The 21344-nt window shown below is 41.9% G+C and overlaps 1 protein-coding gene across 4 annotated transcripts in view; it reads left to right on the top strand.

Moving 5' to 3' along the window:
* The window catches only part of BRD4 (bromodomain containing 4), a gene marked incomplete at its 3' end in the record, with an annotated part of 73747 nt that overhangs the window by 25640 nt on the left and 26763 nt on the right, over window positions 1-21344 (top strand). For all 4 annotated transcript variants that reach the window (XM_080935794.1, XM_080935792.1, XM_080935793.1 and 1 more), the window contains exons 2-4: window positions 16149-16467; window positions 19241-19378; window positions 20670-20805. In XM_080935794.1, the coding sequence (XP_080791920.1) occupies window positions 16183-16467; window positions 19241-19378; window positions 20670-20805 (559 nt within the window). In that variant the 5' untranslated portion in view covers window positions 16149-16182. The remainder of the gene's footprint in view (window positions 1-16148; window positions 16468-19240; window positions 19379-20669; window positions 20806-21344) is intronic.

The raw sequence follows: 21344 nt of genomic DNA, 5'->3' as shown, positions 1-21344 counted from the left end.
GTAGAATGTTGTACAGTTGGTTCTTTTTTCTTTTCTTTTTTTTTTTAATAAAGCAGGTTGGTTCTCTGCGGTTGACATGTATGAAATTTTCTTCCCGTAAACATGTTTTTTTCTGTATGTAGCCCTGGCTGTCATGGAACTAACTGGCTTTGTAGACCAGGCTGGTCTCAAACTCATAGATATTCCTGAGTGCTGGAATTAAAGGCATGTACCACCATGCCTGCCATGACAGCACGATTTAACTGTATGATTTGTTCCTTGACTGTTGTCCAAGTCTTTCTTGGAACTTCTAATTATTACTAGAGTAAGAAATTATAAACAACAGAAATAAAAGTATGATGTTGAATATTTTTGGAGTTAGACATGCTAGATTTTTTTTCTTAATGGCCTTTGTGGCATGAAACCTGCTTGTCCATCTTTCTCTGTCCTCATCAACTGCCATGCCAGTTCACCAGTGCCCAGTGTCCCACAGTCCCACAGTGCCTCAGCCTACCAAGAAGCTTGATGTCAGCCGAGACCTAGAACCCAGGGCTCTGAAGGAACCCGTGGTTTATTTTGTTTTTTGTTTTTGAGTTAGTCCTGGCATCCAGTCATGTACAGTGTTCTTCCTTGGGAACCTGGAAGAGAAGCCTCAAAATTGGCTCAGTCTGCCCTTGGAAACACAAGCCTGCCCTAGGTCGTTAGTTGTCTCTCATACATTGAGAAGGCTTGTGAAAAATATCACTAGGTTTCCAGGCCAGTTCTTTCTCTCATTCTGGGCCCTCTTCTGTTCTCCTTGTTTTCTAGTCAACAAGATAGCTGTGTTCTAGTTTTGTTCAAAACTGGTAGTGAAAAAGTCCTCCTTCCTCACGCCCATGTTTGCTTTCTGTCTGGTCACAATAGTGGGTCTGAGAAAATCAACTCACCAGGGTGCATCTACTGAATCACATTGGAGTTCTCTGTAGTGAGTGAGAATTCTGGAATTTTAAAAACAGAAAAATTATGAGTGTTTTTGTTTTAATCCCAGGTATGGGATATATAGGCTTGCTTCAGATTATACACAGTAGCTATGATTTGCCACTTGCTTTAGTAGGGATGTGATTTTGCCAGCTGCAGATTGTTTTTGAGATTTGTGACATCTGGAATTTTGGACTTTTCTGAGGGACCCCAAGAGACGTGGTGGCTGGTTAGTTGTTGATGGTCACTATTGGTCAAGGTTTGTCTAAGTAGTTGTGGACAAAGAAGCAAGGAGACAAAATTAGATACTTGGCAGCTGAGTTGCCCCCTTTTGGGCCCCTGGCCTTTTCTGGGATCTCTCTCCTTTTTTCTTTCTTATCTAGTGTAAGGGGGTTGAAAAGGGGGTAGAAGAAAGAAGAGCCCACAAAGTAGCAAAAGACAGCTACAGTTTTCCAGTCTAGAGAGATGATCCTTTCTCTGTTGAACTGTTGATCCATGCCTTTATTACAGTGTCAGAAATTCGGGGAAAGAGAACATTACGCTTAGTCATACCCACTTACGTCTAGTTTTAGGTTATGAGGATGTTGATGCCAGATTGCATTGTCAATGCCCAACAGATTTCTGGTGTGTCTAGCATGGCTCTTTTTTTGATTGTGCAGTAATTCAGAGTTAGGGCATGAAGGTTAGAGTCAACAGCGAAGGTTTAGAAAATATAACACTTGGTGCTTAGGGACCCCTTTTGGAATCTGTAGAAACAAGCCCAAGCATAAAAAAAACTATAAAGGGGTCCTAGATGTTGCTGGTTTTATAATTCTGCATACTGCGTTTTCTGGTCTTATGCTGTATCAGTAACTGAGTTGTAAGTTCAAACCCACAGTCTGTGAGGCAAGATATATATAGTAGGCAAACTGTGCTTCTGGATTTGCTTGGCCTCCTTCTTCTTCTAAATACCTGCTGCTAGATTTCTTGTCAGTTGGAAGATGAGATAATGACAGTAGTTTGGTTTCTTACGGTCCAGTTGACTGCTTTGGCTGATGAAATCTGTGAAGTCAAATTCAGATTAAACACCAGAAACAACTGTAACTGTTTATCTTTAGGAAAGATGAAATATGCAAAATGTTGTTATTCCTATAAAGTGCGGTATCCTTCAGACTTATAAGGGAGAACTTGTCACATAACGGGTGGATCCTGAGCACATTATATCAAATAGAAACATCCAGATACAAGTAGACAAAACATGTTTTTCCACTCAGAGAAGATATTTGTGTAATCATATAAACAAAAATAGAGCAGTGGTTTCCAGGGACAGGAGAGAGTAGTTAATATTTTGAGAGTAGACTTTGTTGGATGATGGACAAGTTTTTAAGAAGGATCTGAATGATGACTGTATAACAGTGTAATGTACTGAGTCGTATGCTCTCAGTGTGTAGCCTAGACTTGGCCCATCCATACCTGCCGCCTCTGTCTCCTTAGTGCTTCTATTGAAGATGTGAGTGTCCTGAATGGGCCAATGACGGCATCCATCAAGGATTATAGGTTCTTGTACTCTCCTGTCAGGTAAAGTTTTGGCTGAATTTTTGTTTTGTGAAACAGCATAGTTGGTATTAACTTGTTTAATTATTGTTACTATATCTTCGATTGTTCTTCACTATTTGGTTGTGTTTATACTCTGGTGTTCTGGGAACTGAGATAAGTGTGCCTTCTTTGTTCCTGGACATTGTAGTATTTTTACCAAGTACCACTTTCCTGTGGCTTGTTGTGAAATACAGTTGATAAGTAATTCTTAAACTACCCACTCTGATGTGATTAATAAGTTGAACTGTGTTTTCTCAAGCCTGTTTGTTTGAGAGAGGGGAAGTTGGATCTTTGTGTAACTTTGCTGTCCTGGAACTTGCTCTGTACCCCAGGCTGGCTTTGAACTCAGATCTACCTGTCTCTGCCACCATTGCCCAGCCTCAGATCTGCTTTATAAGTCTTGTTTTTTTATGGGTACTTGAACGTTGTTTTGAGGTAAAGGTTTTTTTTTTTTTTTTTTTTTTTTTTGGTTTTTGGTTTTTGTTTTGTTTTGCTTTTGACACCAGACCCAGGCTGGTCTTAGAAATTTCCCAATGAGCAGGAGAAGGGAAGGTTCCCAAATATTAGGGATTGCAGACACACATCACTGTATACAGATTTTCTTTTTGGTTGGTTATGTCATTATTCTGGGCAATGCTAGAGTAGCCTCCTTGAGTTGTGGCATTGGCAGTGAACAGCTGTTGATGTCAGGTTCTTAGGTGTCCATGCAGCAGTATGGTCTTGATCAGATTCGCCCTTTCAAGGCTCTTTGAAGGAATTCTTGTCATTATATCTACCTAGCCATGAGCAGAGTTTTCCTCCCAGAATCTTTCAAGTCCAAAATTGTGGAATGCAATTCATACCTGGAGGGAAAAATTTTCCCCATAGTGCCTTCCTTGAACAAGCCATTTTCTCTGAAGTACACTAAATAGTTTAAACTGGCTTTTTCACCGTTTCCAGCAAGAAAGAGATCTTTCAGGGTATAGACAATTCAAATGAGCCCCAGATGGTTGTGAAATGGAACTCTTGATTTTGTTTCTTAGATGTTTGTTTCCTTGATTACCACCTAGATGATCTAGCTGAATTTTTATTTTATCTGATTTGTTTTGTTTGTGAGACCTGTGAGTCAATAACCCTGGTGGGGAGAGAATGACCCTTTGACAGGAGTTTCATATCTATCAGAAATTTACACGATTCATAAATGTAGTAAAATTACAGCTATGACCTGGCAACAAAATAATTGGGGTCACTACAACACGTGAGACTGTATTAAAAGGCCGAAGCATTATCGAGGTTGAGAACCACCAGCCTTCCTTGATCTTATCTCTGTGGGACAGGATGTCTATAGTTGGAAACCTTTCTGTAGTAGGTTCTAGGTTAAACTTGACTTGGAAATGACTTTCAGTGAGGGTAGTGAGATGGCTCACAGGTTAAGAGCATGGGCTGCTCTTCCAGAAGACCTGGGTGCAATTTCCTGACATCCCATATGACAGCTCAAAACTGTAACTCTAGTTCCAAGAGATCCAGTACCCTCACACCTTACACAGACATACACATAGGCAGAACACCAATATACTACAAATAAGTCATTAGAATGGCTGTGAGAATGACTGCCAGACTGTAGCGAGTTACTTCTTTACAGTTCTATTGGTGTGCAGTTGTCCCTACCCAAGTACCGTGTCATGACAGTTGATGAATACTATGGCCTCTGTTGGGATGGAAGAAAGTGATGGTGCCTGAATCGCTAAAAAGCTTTCAAAAGATAAGAATATTTTTTCCCTCTGTTAGCCTATCCCATCCCATTTATTTTATATCTGTAACCTCCATTCCCTTTGAGGTTGAGGATGATTTGAAGGTGAATTTCTTCCTTTTGCTGTTGGCCGAGGATAAGTTTCACTGTCCAGTTTGTGCCTGCTCTTGTTATTGGTTTCATAGTCTATAAAGCAAAAAGGGACCAAGTTTGGGGGTGAAAAATTAGAGTACACTGGGTAAGACCAATTAATTTATGGATGGTGGCTTCTTTCTCTTTTTCTTTTTTAATTTTTTTTTTTTTTTTTTTTTTTTTTTGGCTTGCCTTCCTAATTAAAGATAGAACATACTAATGAGACAAGTTCTGACTTTGATTAGTTAATTTTCTAATTAAAGATATATTGGTGAGATAAATTCTGACTGGTTAGTTCAGTACCTCTCATTCAACAATGCTTAGTTGAAGTGTTTATTTAGAAGGATACCCCTCTCCCCAGAAGAAATTGTATGTATCTGAAAATGTAGTAGTGTAAGTCTCTGGGTAACCTGCTTGAAAGGTTGGGATTCAGGTTTCACATTTCATTCTTGGCATAGGAATCAGTAGGTAAAATAGCAAAGCATGTACAACCAACCACCAAAGTTGTAATGTAGGCTGGGTTTAATGAGTAATAATAGATTGAATACCTTAGCTTTTCAGGTGGTAGCGTAGCTGTTGAAGACAGGAAGCTGTACCTAAGATTTTATAGTCTTTTATCTTAAAGCTGGGAAATCAGCTTTAGATTAATTAGCACACGAATGGGATATTCTAGTGAGTTAAGTTTCTCCCCTTTGGACTGTGTGGTATCATTTCCATTTATTAGAAAAGATAGGAGCCACAGAGCCAATGCTGTGAACGTCCCACCCGGCTCTCTCATTCCTTTGCTCCTTCTCCTCTTCCTCTTTTCTTAGCATCTACTTTATTCCTAATGGTCTGTCTGTCTGAAGCCATGAGGACAAACATTTGGGAATCGTATCTTTAAAAACCCTTATAGAGCAACAAAATATGTAATAAGTTATTTGTTGAGTGGGTGAGTGAAAAATGCAGTAATGCACATTTCAAATGACAGAAATGAGGTGACTGAAACCATTCTCAGGCTGACTGTTGCTTCGTAACCAGCCTTAACAAGAGTTAATATGAAGTCTGTTCGTTACCTTTCAAACAACTTTTGGGTGGGAGGGGGGGCAAGAGAGAGGCAATCAAAACCGAGAAGCAGTCTTTTTAAATACTTGTTAGTGAGCTGTAAACAGTGGATGGATCGGAGGGCCATTTGCGTCCTCGCTGTAACTCAGTGTTTCTCCTCCTGTGGGTTATGAGGCTCGATCAAACAAGCACGGAGCTATCCCACTTTCCCCAACTCTGCCTCTGTTGTTTCTGAAGACCTGGCTGGCCTAAAAGCATAGCCTAGCCAATAAATCGTGATGTTGTTATAAAAAGTGATCAGATATTGAAAAATTTGGGAGTAGGGAGTTCAGCAGATTGGTAGCTTTAGTCTCCTTTTTAATGTTAATATGCCATGTGACTTACCACATTTCTGGTGGATATACATAGACACAATGTCATTGATGCAGTGTCCATTTTGGGGGCACTCCACCAGACCCTTCTACTTTCCTTTCAACATGATGCTGAAGTCTCTGGGCCTTTCTCTTTTGGTGGATTCTTGGCTGGTATTTCATTTGTCCCAATGAGATCTCAGGCTGTGTTGACACCACCAAGTGTTAAACTCATGGAAGGCAGCAATTCTGCCAACTCTTACCTCATGGCAGAGAAGGCTGTTACTAGAATGCCTTCCTGCCCCTGTGTAAGACACCCAGAGAGCTGGAAATCTGGAAAAGCTGTAGTGTGTGGATTCCTTTTTTCTCTCTGCATCTTATAACAAGGTGGATGTGGTTTGAATATACTTGGCCCTTGGGAAGTGGCACTGTTAGGAGGTGTGGCCTTGTAAAAGGAAGTTCATCAGTATCAGGGTAGACTTTGAAGCTTTACCTAGTGGGGAAGAGTCATTTTCTCCTGGCTGCAGTTGGATTAAGATGCAGAACTCTCAGTTCTTCTCTAGCACCATGTCTGCCTGTATACTGCCTTGCTTCCTGCCATGTTAATGGATTGAGCCTCAAAATGTAAGCCAACCTGAATTAAATATTGTTCCTTATACCAATTGGTCATGGGGTCTCTTCACAGCAATAGAAACCCTAACTAAGACAGTGGGCTTCATTTTAACAAGTAGGTTACTTCTTTTGTTGCTCCTAGTCAAACCAGCTGTTCAGGATATTCTAACTTTTTTTTCTTTGTTTTTCCTATACTGGAAACTATATCAATTAGGAGATAGGAAACAGAAAATCAAATAGAGAAAAAAAATGAAACAAAGGTAGTTTTTTTCTAACACACATATATGCCCCTGTTTACAGCCCCCTCCCACTTCCCTCATCCCCTTTCATACTGTCCCCCTTTCCCCTCTCCATCACCTCTGAGAAGGGGGAGGCCCTTTACTGCTACCTTGGCACCTCCAGATACGGCAGGACTAGGTACATTCTCTCCCACTGAGGCCAGGCAAGACAGCCCAGTTAGGGAAACAGGTCCACAAGCAGGCAACAGAGTCAGGATAAGCTACATGAAGATCAAGCTGCACATCTGCCAAACATGTATTCGGGGTGTCTAGGTCTAGCCTTTTTGGTTGGTGGTTAAGCTTCTGGGACCCCCCCAAATGTCCAGGTTAGTTGACTCCATTGGTCTTCTTGTGAATCCCTGTCCCCTCTGGGTTCCTCAGTTCTCCCAATTCTTCCACAAGCCCCAACTCTTCCACAAGGCTTCCATAGTTTGGTTTAATGTTTGGCTATGGGTCTCAGCATCTGTTTCAGTCAGCTGCTGGGTGGAGCCTCTCAAAGGATAAGCTCTTGTCTTAAAGCATAACAGTATCATTAATAGTGTCAAGGATTGGGTCTTGCTCATGTGATGGGTCGCAAGTTGGGCCCCAGTCTTATGTTGGCCATTTCCTCTGTCTCTGCTTCATCTTTTTCTCTGTATTTGTAGGTGGACAAATTTTGGGTGGAAGGTTTTGTGGGTGGGTTGGTGTCTTTATTCTCTATTGGGAGTCCTGCCTGGCTATATGGGATGGCCACTTCAGGCTCCATATATTTCACTACTAGGAGTCTCAGCTAGAGTCACCCTTAGAGACAGACTACCTGGAGCGTCCCCCCATTCTAGAGATGCCCCATCTCCCTGCCCCAGCCAATTTCCCTTCACTTTCCAGGCCCTCTATGAAAATGAGTTCCATTCTTTTTTTTCCTTCATACAGAAGCAACAAGAAGTTCCATGGAGGGTTCATCTTGGGAGTGTTATGTGTGATAGTCTGTACCTAGATTTTGGTTTACTTTGGGTTGAATGTTCGTTTCCTCTTAGTGTTTTGTTTTCTTTTGGGTTTTAGAATAGGAGTTAGTGTATCCCAACTAGGCCTCAAATTGTGTGACGTCTTTGAACTTCTGATTCTCTTGATTCTACCCACCCCTGTCTTGAGGTGATAGTAGAGAGGCATGTGCTACCATGTGCAGATGGTGTGACTCTGCCACCTGAGCTATTTCTCTAGCCTATTTCTTCTTAATTAGACCCAGAAGACAAATAGTCTACAGTGGTGAGTACATTTAGGCTTCATTAGGGATTCTGTACCTGAGATGCCAACCTGAGTGCTCCCTCGATGCACCAGAGAGGGGCTGGTTATCAGTGCCTTCTCAGAGACAAAAGGGGGGTGATTAGGAAAGCCCCAAGAGGAAAGGAGGCACATCTCATCTTAACTTGATTGTTTACAACATTTTCATCTCTTACTAGTGTTTAATTGAGGTACTTGATTTTTGTGGGTTACTTTGTGGAAGGTAGGTAAAATTAGTGTCAAGTGATTTTTGTTGTTGTTTTTTGCTTTTAACTGTTGTCATTTAAAATGGTATAGGATTTATTTCAGCCCCTATTCATGCTGGAAATTACTGAGGAGAAGGCATCAGTTTAAGTCCAAGAACCCCCCCTCCAACTGACTTGGTTAGACTGTCTGCACAGTAAAAACAATGCATTGGCTGAGGACTCTCTGGTAGTACATGAAGGTGCTTGATTGGGTGGCTTCTTTAGGTAAGTGGTGCAAAATCCCCTTGCCCTGTAAACTTAGGAGCTTCATTGACTTCAAAAGCATCTGAAGGTATGGGACTGGCGTTTTCTGTATCCTCTTGTTTAGACACTGTCAGCTGTCACTAACTGTGATCTTCTGGCTTTGGGTTACTTCACTTCCTCCTTTGTAAACTGAGATCTGGAGTCTTCATACGTGTGACATTAATTTCGTGTTAACTTCCTGTGTTCATTTTACTTCCTTATCCATCCTTTATAGTTGGAGTTCAGGATGAGATGTAAGGAAGGAGAGAAGAGAGGTTACCTTTCCTGGAGCCACTGAAGAGTGCCTAGAAGTCAGGGGTGGGAGGATAGGCTCATTAGGGTTCAGTTCTCAGCACCCACATTGTGATTCACAGTCAGTTTATAGCTCTAGTTCAAGAGGATCTGTTCTTTGGGCCTTTGAAGGCACCATGCACACATGTGATACACATACTTAGATGCAGGCAAAAACATTCATATACATAAAATAAATATTTTTAAGAGGCTAAAAACCAACCCATTTAACATTCTAAAATTCAGCTTTACACCGGGTATAGTGGGACATGCCTTTAATCTCAGCATTTGAGAGGCAGAGGCAAGTTTGAGGCCAGCCTAGTCTGCATAGTGAGTTTCAGGATAGTCAGAGCCACATAATGAGATCTTGTGTCAACCCTGCCTTCTGCAGAAAAGTAGCTTCATAATAGTGCTAACAAGCAAGCATATAGACTCCGGCAGAGACTGGGTGTGTGTGAAATGTACTAGGTGCTAGAAACTTGACTTTTTATATATGTGGTGGATGGGTGAGAGGTGGATTTTTGTTGTTGGTGGGGTTTTTTAGGTGTAAATAGGTATAGGCATTCACAGACCTGCCACCACATCTGCCTTGTCTCTGTTGTTCCATGTGTCTGTTCATCTGAACCTACCATCATCTGAATTTTTAAAAGATTTATTTATTTTTATCTTTATATGAGTACACTGTAGCTGTCCTCAGAAAAGCCAGAAGAGGGCATTACAGGTTGTTGTTAGCCACCATGTGGTTGTTGGGAATTGAACTCAGGACCTCTGGAAGAACAGTCAGTGCTCTTAACCGCTGAGCCATCTCATTTAAAATTTTTTTTAAATGAACTGTTTTATTAGCCAGTAGTAGTGCTATATACCTTTAATTCCAGCACTCAGGAGAGGAGAGGGGTGGGTGGGTCTCTGAATTCAAGGACAGCCTGGTCTACAGAGTAAGTTCAGGATAGCCAGGGCTACACAGAGAAACACTGTCTCAAAAAATCAAAAATTTAATATACAATATTTTCCTTTTCCCTTCTCTTGAGAAAGTCTAGAAATCTGTGGAACGGGGCCTCCAAACTGGCCCTGAGGACAATTGGAGTTTTATTCCACTGAGGCTTGACCTTGTCCATGGTTGCTTTCACATGTGGCAACAACAGAAGTTGTTGAATTATTTTGAGAAATTATTTATATGGTCCTTTACAGGAAGAGTTACCCCAGCAGTCTTGTGTCCATACCAGTGTTTGGTTTGATTTGACTTTCACTGTGTGTTACTTAAACATTTTAAGTTCATGAATCTTTCTGCCCAGAGTAGTTCTTTTTTGTATACTTGCTGCTCGTCCCTATAGCTTGCTGGCATCCTTTACAGAGAAGAGGGAAACAGTTCAGCTTTCTCATACTCCCAGTGTAGCCTGCCTGCCTATTGCTTTCTGAAGGAAAAGCACTGGAACTTTAGATGGGGTTGTATCCAGACCCAGCCTAGCTTCTGGTCTTCCTGGCTGCAAGATCTCTGTTGGCCCATGTTTCCCTCCTGTGGAGGAGGCAGAACTTGAGTGTAGCTCACATTCCCATAGCAAAAAGGTTGGCTTATCTCCACCTTTCACTCATCTGGTTCTAGGGAAGACACAGAGCCTGCAGTACTTCAGACTCTGAGGTAATGGGGCCCAACTTGTCATGTGGGGGGAGGGTGTGTGGGGGAGCAGGTTATATACAAACTGAGCAATAAAGGATTAAGGCTTCTAAGAGCTGCCTTGGCACATAGCCACTGGCCTAACTCCAGGCAGTGCAGTCTGGCTCAGTTTATAAGCGCTGTTCTCATCAGCTGCAAGAGCCAGTCAGATGGAAAAGTAATCCCATTTGTGCTTCCCCACTGACACAGATTGCACAATTAAACAGTGCTGTCGTCATGAATGTGAAGTAGCCACTGCTCTAGGACCAGGAGAGGAATGGGCCTTCTCATACTCTTGTTGTATAACCAGTATTTCAGCAGAGATGTTTCTAGGACAGGGTAAGATGCGGCAACTTGATTTTAATGAGGAATTATGTTTAATTTTTTTCTTTTTGATATTGTAATATGATTACATCATTTCTCCTTTGCCTTTCTCTCTGGTTCCCCCCATGTACCTCTCCTTGCTCTCTTTCACAATAATGGCCTTTAAAAAAATGATTGTTTAGGTGCACATATTTAATACACATATATTCATATATATATATTCTACTCAGTATGTGTAAAGTTACCTTTATGTTTTCAGGGTTGGCCATTTTGGTATTGGATAACCAATTGGTGTCCCTTTCCCTGGAGAAGACTGTTTCTTGCACTTTAAGCATTTCTTCGTTGCCTGTAGTTCTTTGGGTAGGATTTGAGGCTGAATGACCTCTCCCCCCTTCCCCCTCCCTCTTCCCCACCCCCATTAGCATGTCTTTTGTCTTGTTCAGCTCACATTTAGGCTGTCCTGTTGGTGAGACTTTATAGCTTCTGACATTACAAGGAGAAAGTCTAACAGCAATCTTCCTGGTCCTCCAGCTCTTAGAATCTTTTTGCTACCTCTTCCACAATGTTCCATGAGCTTAAAGTACAGGAGTGTTTTGTAGATATATCCCACTGAGAGTGGGCTCCATAAGCCTGCATTTCAGTTGCTTGGTTTTTTTTTTCTTCCATTGTTGTAGTTGTAGTTTTGTTGTTGTCATTTTATTTAAATGATTGTGTTGCAAAGAGAAGTTTCCTTGATGAGGAGTGAGGACTGCACTCTTCTGTAGGGATTAAAAAATGTTTAGAATGTAGTTGGAGATTAGGCTGTTCCAGTCAGCTTCTCCTCCCAATCTGTGACTTCACCTACCTAGCCCTGGGTAGTTGACTAGTTTTTTAATACCAAGCATAATTTCCCTCTTGTTGAGCATGTCTTGAGCACAATTACAGAGCTATTGATTACTACCAAGATATGTGTGCTATGCCTGTCAGTCATTGGTGTATTTCATAGAGTTGTAGCTGGATGGGATTGTTGATTGTTTCCCTCCTTGGGAAGCTTGCATGGTACCTTCTGGTACCATGAAAAGCTAGTTCTCAGGAAGGAGGGATTCAAGTCAGTTCCAGTTCAGGGGCCTCTGGGCCCTATTTCTGAAGTGTTTGATGTCTTCAGAAATAGGGACTTACCTTCCACCTCTCTAGAGCAACCCAAGGCATAGCAATAACATGCATTCATGGAGAGTCTTTTAAACAACCCTAATGAAAAGAGTTGCATGGTGTTGGAGTTTTTGTTAGGTGGTCTTTGTTTCTAGGAGGGAGCATTGTCAGCCCAGATGAGAAAAGTGTCATTTAAACTCTGTATGCATATTTTAGGGTTTTGTTTTTTTTTTTTTTTTTTTTTTTTAAACTGGGAAAGTTAATAGTGTGATTCCCTATGGCCTTTTCAGACATTTTTACTGTTTGTTTTCAATACTCCTGTTTTTCTCTCCCTCCTCCCTCCCTATGTTACCCTCCCCATGCCACCCCAACACCCACCTCCCCAAATCAGATCTCTTATACCTTGTTACTCATCACTCGGTTTCCTCAACTCCTTTTCCTAGTATTGGTTCCTTGTTTTCCTGGATTTTGCAATTACTTTATGTATTTACATTTGAAGATTTGGAGTTAGGAGCCTCCATCGAGACAGAAGATAACGTTTGTCTTTTGGATCTGGGTTATTACCCCACTCAGTATGATCTTTTGTAGTTCCATTCATTTACCTATAAAGTTTTTGTTAGTGTCCCTTACGTCTTTCTTTTTGTTCTGAGTAGACCATGTCACTGCCCCAAAGGTTTTATTTAAATACTTGAACTTGTAGAAAGGTGTTCTATCTCTGTTTGTCTGTCTTCCATGTCTTAAAGGATATGTGTAAATTTGAATGTGTTTCCCTCGATGGGCCTGGGACGAGCCACATCAGCCAGAAGGAAATAAGCTTAAGCTTTGTTTGTTCAGGTCTCTTCTTACATCCCAAGCTTCAACTGGGAATTGTGCTTCAGATTTTGCCTGTAATGATGTCCAAGTCTCCTTGCTAACAGATGGCCAATTACCACAAAGTGTCTCAGTTCTGATTTATTGGGAGTAAAAATATTTGGAGATAGCACTGCTAGAAATCTGGCTGGAGCCCTAGCTCATGAGCCATGTGAGATTTGGATACATCTATTCTGAGGGCAGGCCTGTTGAGGGATGAAATATTGTGCTGCCAGCCAAGGCAGAGGCTCACTCATAGTTACTGCTTCTGTGCTTGATGAGCCTACTCTGGTTCAGAACATACCAAGTATGTACTAGTCCACATGTGTTGTCATGGGTATCATGATGAAGATAATGATGCCACTGATCTATGAGGTTGCTGTGAGGATTAAATAAGTTAATAGAGGTCAGGTCTATAATGCAGAGCATAAAGTATCATCAACCCAAGAAGTGAAGACTTTCTAGGTGCTAGGGATGATTACTTTAACAAGCTACTGTTCCTTACCTCTCTGGCATTTTGCTGCCTGGGTGTTGTAATATCAAGAAAGATGGAAGTTTTTTTGGGGGGGGGGATCTCAAAAGAATTAAGGTGGAAGCATAATACATAATGATGGTAATTTTCAAATTAGCCGAGGGTCTCCACACTCAGGCACAATGTGGATGCACACTTGCTTATGCACATTAAAACATACCTGAGTATGTGAAAATGGGAAGATCCTTTTCATATGCACTCAGGCCAAAGGAATCACTCAACTAGTTTTGTGAAACTGCTAATGCTCCAAGAGCTCTGTTGCTGTTGGAAAAATAATTTATTTGAAAGAACTACTTTATCTCTATGTTATTATGTTATACTTTATCTTGAGACCATTTGTCTCAAGAACTATACAGTTAAGTATAACCTTAAGTTGAGAACCATTGTGGGCATTACCCATTTTCTCCCTTTATATTAGCTTTTTTTGATATTTGCTTTTTATTATAGTGATAACAAGGTGTTAAGCTTTAGAAATTATAGTACCATAGAAAGGAATATACTAGAGCCTAGCAAAAGACCGATTGCTTTGTGGTAATAGTGCTTGCTTATATAATGTCCTTGGGACATCCACCCTTGCTTCATTTCTCCCCTTACTCCTCTAAACTCAACAGGTTATCTCAGGATTTCTTTTGGAACAGGTTCAGAATCAGGTATTCACTTGGGTAATGAGCATTTAAAGTTGGAAACAATATGTAGATTTCTTTAACAGTTCCTTGACCGGTTTTTGAATTCTTACCTTAGTAAATGGGGGGAGGGCTTCTGCTCCTTGCTAACAGTTCAGAAATAAAAGTGGTAAAGTAGGGCAACTTTTTTGACCCCCCCTCCCCAGTTGGCTTAAACAGTTGCCTTAACTGTCAGATTCTTAGCTGCCATTCTGTTTGTTCCCAATAATGTTGCTGTCTCTCTTGCCTAGATCAGTGCTGTTACTGTACTGATGAGACCTGTCTCTGCTTGCCTTACCATAAGGGCACATGTATAAGGGCACATGTAGTATACCTTGACATCGATAGTGTCTTCTTTCCTAGTCCATGGCTAGAGCAGCATCCCAGACTTTTTTTATGGTGTTGCTAAATGCTGCAGGCTGCTATGTAACTCTGGTGAGACACTGGCTAAGTAAATACTGAGTCTGACAGTTATCACATTGTTCATGTGAGTTCTGCTTTTTCAGCGCTGTGAGGCTGAGCCGGAAGCCCCACAGTAGCAGTCTTCTGTGTGAAAGAATGAGAATGACGTCAAACTTGCCTCAAGGTTCAAGTTTGTATGTGTGTGCATAGGTCTGGGTAGGAGGTTAGCACCTGTCTCTCCCACTCTGTGTGTGTGTCCTTTAGCAGAGATAGCAAGTCTGACGGTAACAAGGATATGTTTCAGAAGTTGTATTGTGGAGCACAGGTAGTTGAGGCCTCGTGAGGATGATATTAAAGGGAGAATCCACCAAGGGACTGAATAGATTACCCCTATGCTGTAAAGGAAATCATCACTAAGCATCATTTCCTTGCTCCAAGGGTAGATAACATGCTCTTGCTTGTTTTTTTCCTATTTATTTATTTATTGATTGATTGTTTCTGTTTGGGGGTGGGGGTTCCTGCAGTGGGGGTGGATTCTTAATTCCCAGAGCATTTCATTTCCCATGCTTGTATGTAGGAATGGTATTAACAGTGTTGTGGTGGGTGAGGATGAGAGTCCTGAGCTATTAGCCTGCCTCTTTGCTCTACTGCCTGCCCCCGCCCTGCCCACCACTTGCTCACTTGGCACATGTTCAGCATATAGCATCAGAAGGAGTGGGAAGGTATATGTGTATGTTTATATATTTTGAGACAATTGTATGTTCTATGTTTTGGCATTGAACTCATGATCTTGTCTTGGCCTTTCAAGTTTTGGGATTATAGGTAGGAGAAACCTGTTCTATAGCTTTATTGGAGTCACTGTTTGTCTCTACAGTTTAAAGGGAAGAGTAGCATAATCCATGATACTACCTAGACTAGTGCAGTATTTTATCATGCTTAAGTTGTTCTGAACTCATAGCTCAGTTATCTCTTTGATTGGGGGTTGCTTTTCACAGGCTGGCTGGCAGACTTATGTGAGGTAGATGTACATTTAGTTTCAACTCTTAGTACCCCTTCACTATGTCTAGTGCTATGTCGAAGAGATACCAGGTCAAGCTTTTATATCCATGAAGCTCTTCCTACACTTAATCTTTTGAACTGGGGATCAGAGTGGCAGAGGTTGCTACTCTTTCAGCTGTGGTTTATTTATAAACCACATTGTTTCATTGGGATAATTGGATACACAAGCATGAATTTTCTTTTTTAATGAACACAGTACCTTTTCATGAAATCTCTTTTCTCATTAAACATGTATTATTTGAATATTTACCCAGAAAATGTTTGTAGTAAATGTGAAGCTGTCCAAAGCCAAGTGTACAGGCATTATCTTACTGTTTTTTCTTGTATAGCCCTGGCTTAAATTGAAGTATTGATTTGATTTTGTGCTTTATAAACCACAGATAGAAACAAGGGTTTATGCTCTGCTCCTGGTTGTTGCTAGGTAATACCTATCTTCTGTCCTAGATAGCTACTTTTTTTTTTTCCTTTTTTTTTTTTTTTTCCCTTTTTTTTGGTGGTGGTGGTGGTAATACTGGGATTATATATACTGGGCATGCACTCTACCACCCAGTCCCCTTATTTTATTTTGAGATTCAGTCTGAGTTGTTTATATAGGTCTTAAACTTGGCAAAACCACCTTCCTCAGCCTCCAGAGTACCTGGGATTACCGGCCTTCATCACTAAGCCCAGATAGATAGCCAGTCTTAGAAGAGGCAATTATTAGGGCTCTTTTACTTGGAGAGTGGAATAGCTCTCCCAGACATTCTGACCAATTAATACCAATGGAGCCCAGTCTTTGGAATCTGCAGCCATTTGTAGTCTGACTTAGTGCTATCTGGTCTTTGATGGGTCTTTTTTCTTTCTGTGTAGAGTGCCTGGTGAAGAATGTGATGGGATCACTAGCATGTCTACGGAGAGCGGCCCTGGGACAAGATTGAGAAATCTGCCAGTAATGGGGGATGGACTAGAAACCTCCCAAATGTCTACAACGCAGGCCCAGGCCCAACCCCAGCCAGCAAATGCAGCCAGCACCAATCCTCCACCCCCAGAGACCTCCAACCCTAACAAGCCCAAGAGGCAGACCAATCAACTGCAATATCTGCTCAGAGTGGTGCTCAAGACACTATGGAAACACCAGTTTGCGTGGCCTTTCCAGCAGCCTGTGGATGCCGTCAAGCTGAACCTCCCTGTGAGTAGTTATCTGGACAGGGCCTCTGGCTTCCAGCACTCTGTCTCTCCTGGTGAAGGCAGATTCTGCAGAAGGGTGAAATTGGGTTTGGAGTGATTGACTCTGAACACCAGTGTTCACAGTGGCCTTTCAGTATATTGTTGTAGACTTGAAAATCAAAACAGGAAAGAAAGAGGAAGCTAACTGGCTTAGACATTAACTGGTTTCTTAGTTAATTGGGACCCCAGGTAAAGTTTAAAAGAGGGTGAACTGATGTCAGAACCGCAACTAGTACTTCAAACTTTTTCCTTAGCTGTGGTTAGTCATCCTGTGCAGAGATTACTGCGGCAGCAATTACTTGAAGCACCACCAAAGCACTCCCAAGCTGTGAAAGATAGTAGACTATCTTCTAGGGAGCTAGTGCACACACACAGGCTCTGGGGTTTGAAGGGGAATGCTACTGTCCTATGGGGAATGTCCCATTTGTACATATTCCTAGCAGACAGATATTACCTCACTGAACCTCAGTGAGTGGTTAGGGCAAGTGCTTTCATAGTTTCCTTCAGAAGCCAAGACTTATTTTCTAAGTTACTCTCTGGTATATATTAAGTTCCATGCCCCCTTGGCAAATGTGTTATGTGGTGGTAGCCATTATCCAAGCTTAGTCTATGAGGGTTAGAACTCTTCATGTGGGGTTGGTGGCTTAGTTTCTGATAGGTGTTCAAGTTCTTCAAAATGTGATAACCTACTCTGACCTGTCTTGAATCAGTTCTGATAACTGTGTTGTCCACTAAATATATCAAAGCCCTCCCCTAGTGACACCTTTTCTAACAAGGCCACTTCTTCCATTCCTTCCTAAACATCTACCAACCAGGGACCAAACATTTTAGTCTATGATCCCATGTCAACTATTCTCATAAGACCACCACAGCAATGCTCTTAGGTCAAATGGTATATAAGGAGTTGGCAGTGAAAGGCAGGTTTTCAAACTTTTACGAGAAGAGGGGCAAGGAGAGCTCTTACTGGAGAGACCAAAAGTCGCCAGCAAACAGTAGTCCCCATATTTCTACATCAGAGAATATGAAATCAAAGCAACGAGAGCCACACACTATGATCTTGCTGGCTGTTAGAAAGATGTAACATAGAAGTCAAAACCAGATTTGTGACAGTGTGGATGAAATGATGAGAATATGAAACTGCTACTTGAAAAAAGTTGGCTTTGAGGGGAAAGTATGTCCAGGCTAGAAGATCAGTTTGTTATAGAAAGATTTAGTAAGGGCAGGGGCACAGACTAACCAATGCAAGCGATTCCTAAGGGACTCGGGTGGGGTTACAGGACCATGCTGGGATTTCTAAGGGACCCAAGTGAGGTTATAGGAATATCCTGACCAGTAAGTATATGGTAGGTGATGCTTAGCTATTAAAATCTGTCGAGTACAGAGGCTGTAACTCCTGAAGGTGAGCCTGGATTTCCCTATTTTGGACGGTGTGAATCCTACCCCTCTTCTAATTTTGTTATCATACTTAGGAGCCTTTTTAAAAATTAAAGAACAGGGTCCTAGGCTTGAACTTGTTTCATAACCAGGTCTGGTCCTCCTATTTTTGAATTGTAGGCGTGTACCTCTACTTCAAAGAAAGGCTGCTGGCCAAGAGTGGTCTCAAGGCCCTTAATCAGAATAGACTTAGGGTTAATCAGCTGGTGGCATAAGAGCTCATACTTTTCAGGAACTATTAGAAAGCCACTTTCGAGGTTCCCCTTCTGTATTTCCTGGGGGCCTTATGTGTTCACATGCAGTTTGACCTCTTGTCCTACCTTAAACCCATTGCCTTAGCTCTTATTTTCTTTCCTCCAACATTCTTTCCTCCCACTGCTCTTCAGCTTGACCTTTAATGTTGCCTTTCTGTCTTTGAGCCACTTGGAACTAGCCAATGCAGGTGTAAACACTGTTCTCAGAGAGTTTGTCCACAGAATAAAAATACTTAAATTTTTATAGGTGTTAGTTCACTTGTTTTTAATTTTCTGAGGAAGGGAGGAGACAGCACAAAATAAGATATAAAATCTGTTTTTTCAGTTGCTTTTTGGCCTGGGTGTACAGATGGAGCCTTTACCAGAGCAAGACACCTGTATGTGGCTCATCTTACATAGACAATAGTGGCCCTTTGTTTCTGGGTGTCAACACATCTCAAAACCTTATTGCCCACTTTAATTTCGGAACAGTACCTTGATTGTCCCTCTACCCCCAAGAACTGCTTTTTAAAATGTTGTGTGCCTTCTCTTATATAAGGAAGGAATGTTTAACACCCCGAAAGAGAAGGGGAGCTTAAAAGGCTCCACCCCTACCTGAGGAGATGGCGATAGTTGGCTGCTGAGAGGAAGGAGAGTTAGTTTTCTTTGGGGATATGTCTACTGGGAGGTTGCTGATGCTCCTAACAGTTCCAGCCATGTACACAGGCATTTGACTCAAGGAGGCCTAAATAAGGGGATTGGAAGATGAGGGCAGATATTGATCAGATACATTGTGTACACACTAGATTATTTTTGTTTTATGTAAAAAGAAAGTATTTGATTTCCCCTTCCTCATGAAGACAACCTGTTAGTTTGTACATTTTCCCTATCCAAACTGCCATCTAGAGTTTAGGAATCTGTTCTTTACCCATATTACATTCAGTTATTCACTGACACTGTGGGAAAATTTTTGGCGGTGGAGTTATTAAGGCATGAGTGGGCTCACATGCCCAAGCAGCAATGGTGACTGCTCCGGTAACACTGGCCTTTAATTTCTCTGCTCCTTAGGATTACTATAAGATCATTAAAACACCCATGGATATGGGAACAATAAAGAAGCGCTTGGAAAACAACTATTACTGGAATGCTCAGGAATGTATCCAGGACTTCAACACTATGTTTACAAATTGTTACATCTATAACAAGGTGAGATGTTGGGGACAGAGGTCCAGTTTCCCTGCTTGGGAAGGAGAGGAAGCAAACATAGGGATACTTGTCAGGAGCCTTAAGGGTAGGGTTGCTGGTATAGGGGCTGTAAGTCTGACAGCAGGAGACTCCCAGAAGTAGGATAACAGGACCTGTAGTTGTCCATAGGACTGGGTGTTTCTTTTGTGGGGAGGAGGGCATTATCCTTGTTAGTTTGAAGCGTCAAGTACCCTGGGGTTTTTATTTTAGTTTTTGAGCATGTCTAGTAGAGAATGTATGGAGACAGATGACACCAGATGGTCCATAGGGATGGTGTAAGTATTCAGGTAAAAGAGCCTGCACAACTTAAGAGTTTGGCAAAGGTGCGCTTAGGTACAAACTTTACTGTAAGAGGGTACAGTGGGGCTAGCTGCAGACCCCAGCTGTTCTGTGGGTCACAGTCTCCTAGAACTGTGGACATGGCCATAAAATTCAGTGTCCCCCTGGCCTTACATATGGACCCCATGGGTCACGTCCTAACCCCGTAGCCAAACCTTTCGGCTCGGCTGTGCCATGAAGCCAGATCATTTGTTTACAGTTCAGACCACAGATGTGATTAAAACCAACCCTTTCAAATAGAACGACTCTGGAGGGAGACACTATACAGAACTCAGCTTTTGACCTCTGCTCGTGTAGTGGGTAAAATTGCCCAGAAGAGATGGGTAGGTGAGTTTCTTGAAGTTTACTGTGTTTTGTAAAGCCTTAGTTCTCAACACTTAGGTGGAAAGCAAAAATGTACAGATGAGACCCTCAGTTTAGAGCTGAACGGGGACAGCATGTTCTGGACGTGGTGACAGAATGGGGATCCAGGCAATGTGATAAGGGCTTTGTCCAAACCTCACTGAGCTGCAATTGGGGTATATTAGGGAGCACTGTTGGAACCCTAAAAAGTATTCATCATCCCCTCCCCCCAAATGCTGTATAATTTGAGTAGTTCCAGTGAATACATTTGAGTTGTATATGAAGAAATCCCCAAGGAAAGGAGGGCCTCCCATTAGGAAATTGACTGAGCTGGTAGGTACATAAGGCAAAAGGATGGTTTCTTGAAGCTTAAAGCCGAAAGGAGATTCAGGTGGATAGGTCTTGGAATACCAAGTAACATAACCTTTATGGCCCCTGGAGTGTTCATATCATGGAAGGAGCCTGGGTACAATGCTCCATGTGTTGGGGCATGGGGGTGGCCTTGGTGTCCCATCCACAAAGATGGGAAGAAGGGGACTTCCAGTTCTACCCTGCCTGTTTCCTCATCCAGCCTGGAGATGACATCGTCTTAATGGCAGAAGCTCTGGAGAAGCTCTTCTTGCAAAAAATCAACGAACTGCCTACAGAAGAAACTGAGATCATGATAGTCCAGGCAAAAGGAAGAGGACGAGGGAGGAAAGAAACAGGTAGTTGTGCTTCTCCCTCATCCTTGCCTAGTCACCAAGTTTAGCAGAATGATGGGATTACAGGGAGGCAGCTGGTGACAGCAGATATTTTGTCATCTGTGTCCCTAGGGGCGTTTCACATATCTAGAGTTTACCTTAGCAAAAGGCATTGGTCTCCATGTGGTTGATAAACCTAGATATAAAAGAAAGCATGGCTTTTCCAAGTACTTTGGTGTTGGAATTCTTCACCTTTGGTGCTATAGATGTTTCTTGCTTTTCTTACAATTTCATTTATTTATTTTGTGGTGCTAAAGGCAAGTATTTCACCATTGGGTTTCACACCCCTGGCCCTGCTTTTCCATATTAGAATAAAATTATTCAGACAAAAGCTGTTGTGACTAGTGTCCCAATTCTTAAGGTTTTTTATCTTAATGCACTGTGCCTGTCATGTTTGCTTCTGCTCACTCATCTGAAGCCAATTACTTACTCCTTCCTGCCTCCCAGTTCCCACCACTACTAACAAAACTCAAGCTGCCATCTGGCAAAATTGCTATTAACAG

This window comes from Micromys minutus, assembly GCF_963924665.1.
Source record: "Micromys minutus genome assembly, chromosome: 22".
NCBI lineage: Eukaryota > Metazoa > Chordata > Mammalia > Rodentia > Muridae > Micromys > Micromys minutus.
Note: the sequence above shows the minus strand (reverse complement) of the source record. Positions and strands in the feature narration are given on the sequence as shown.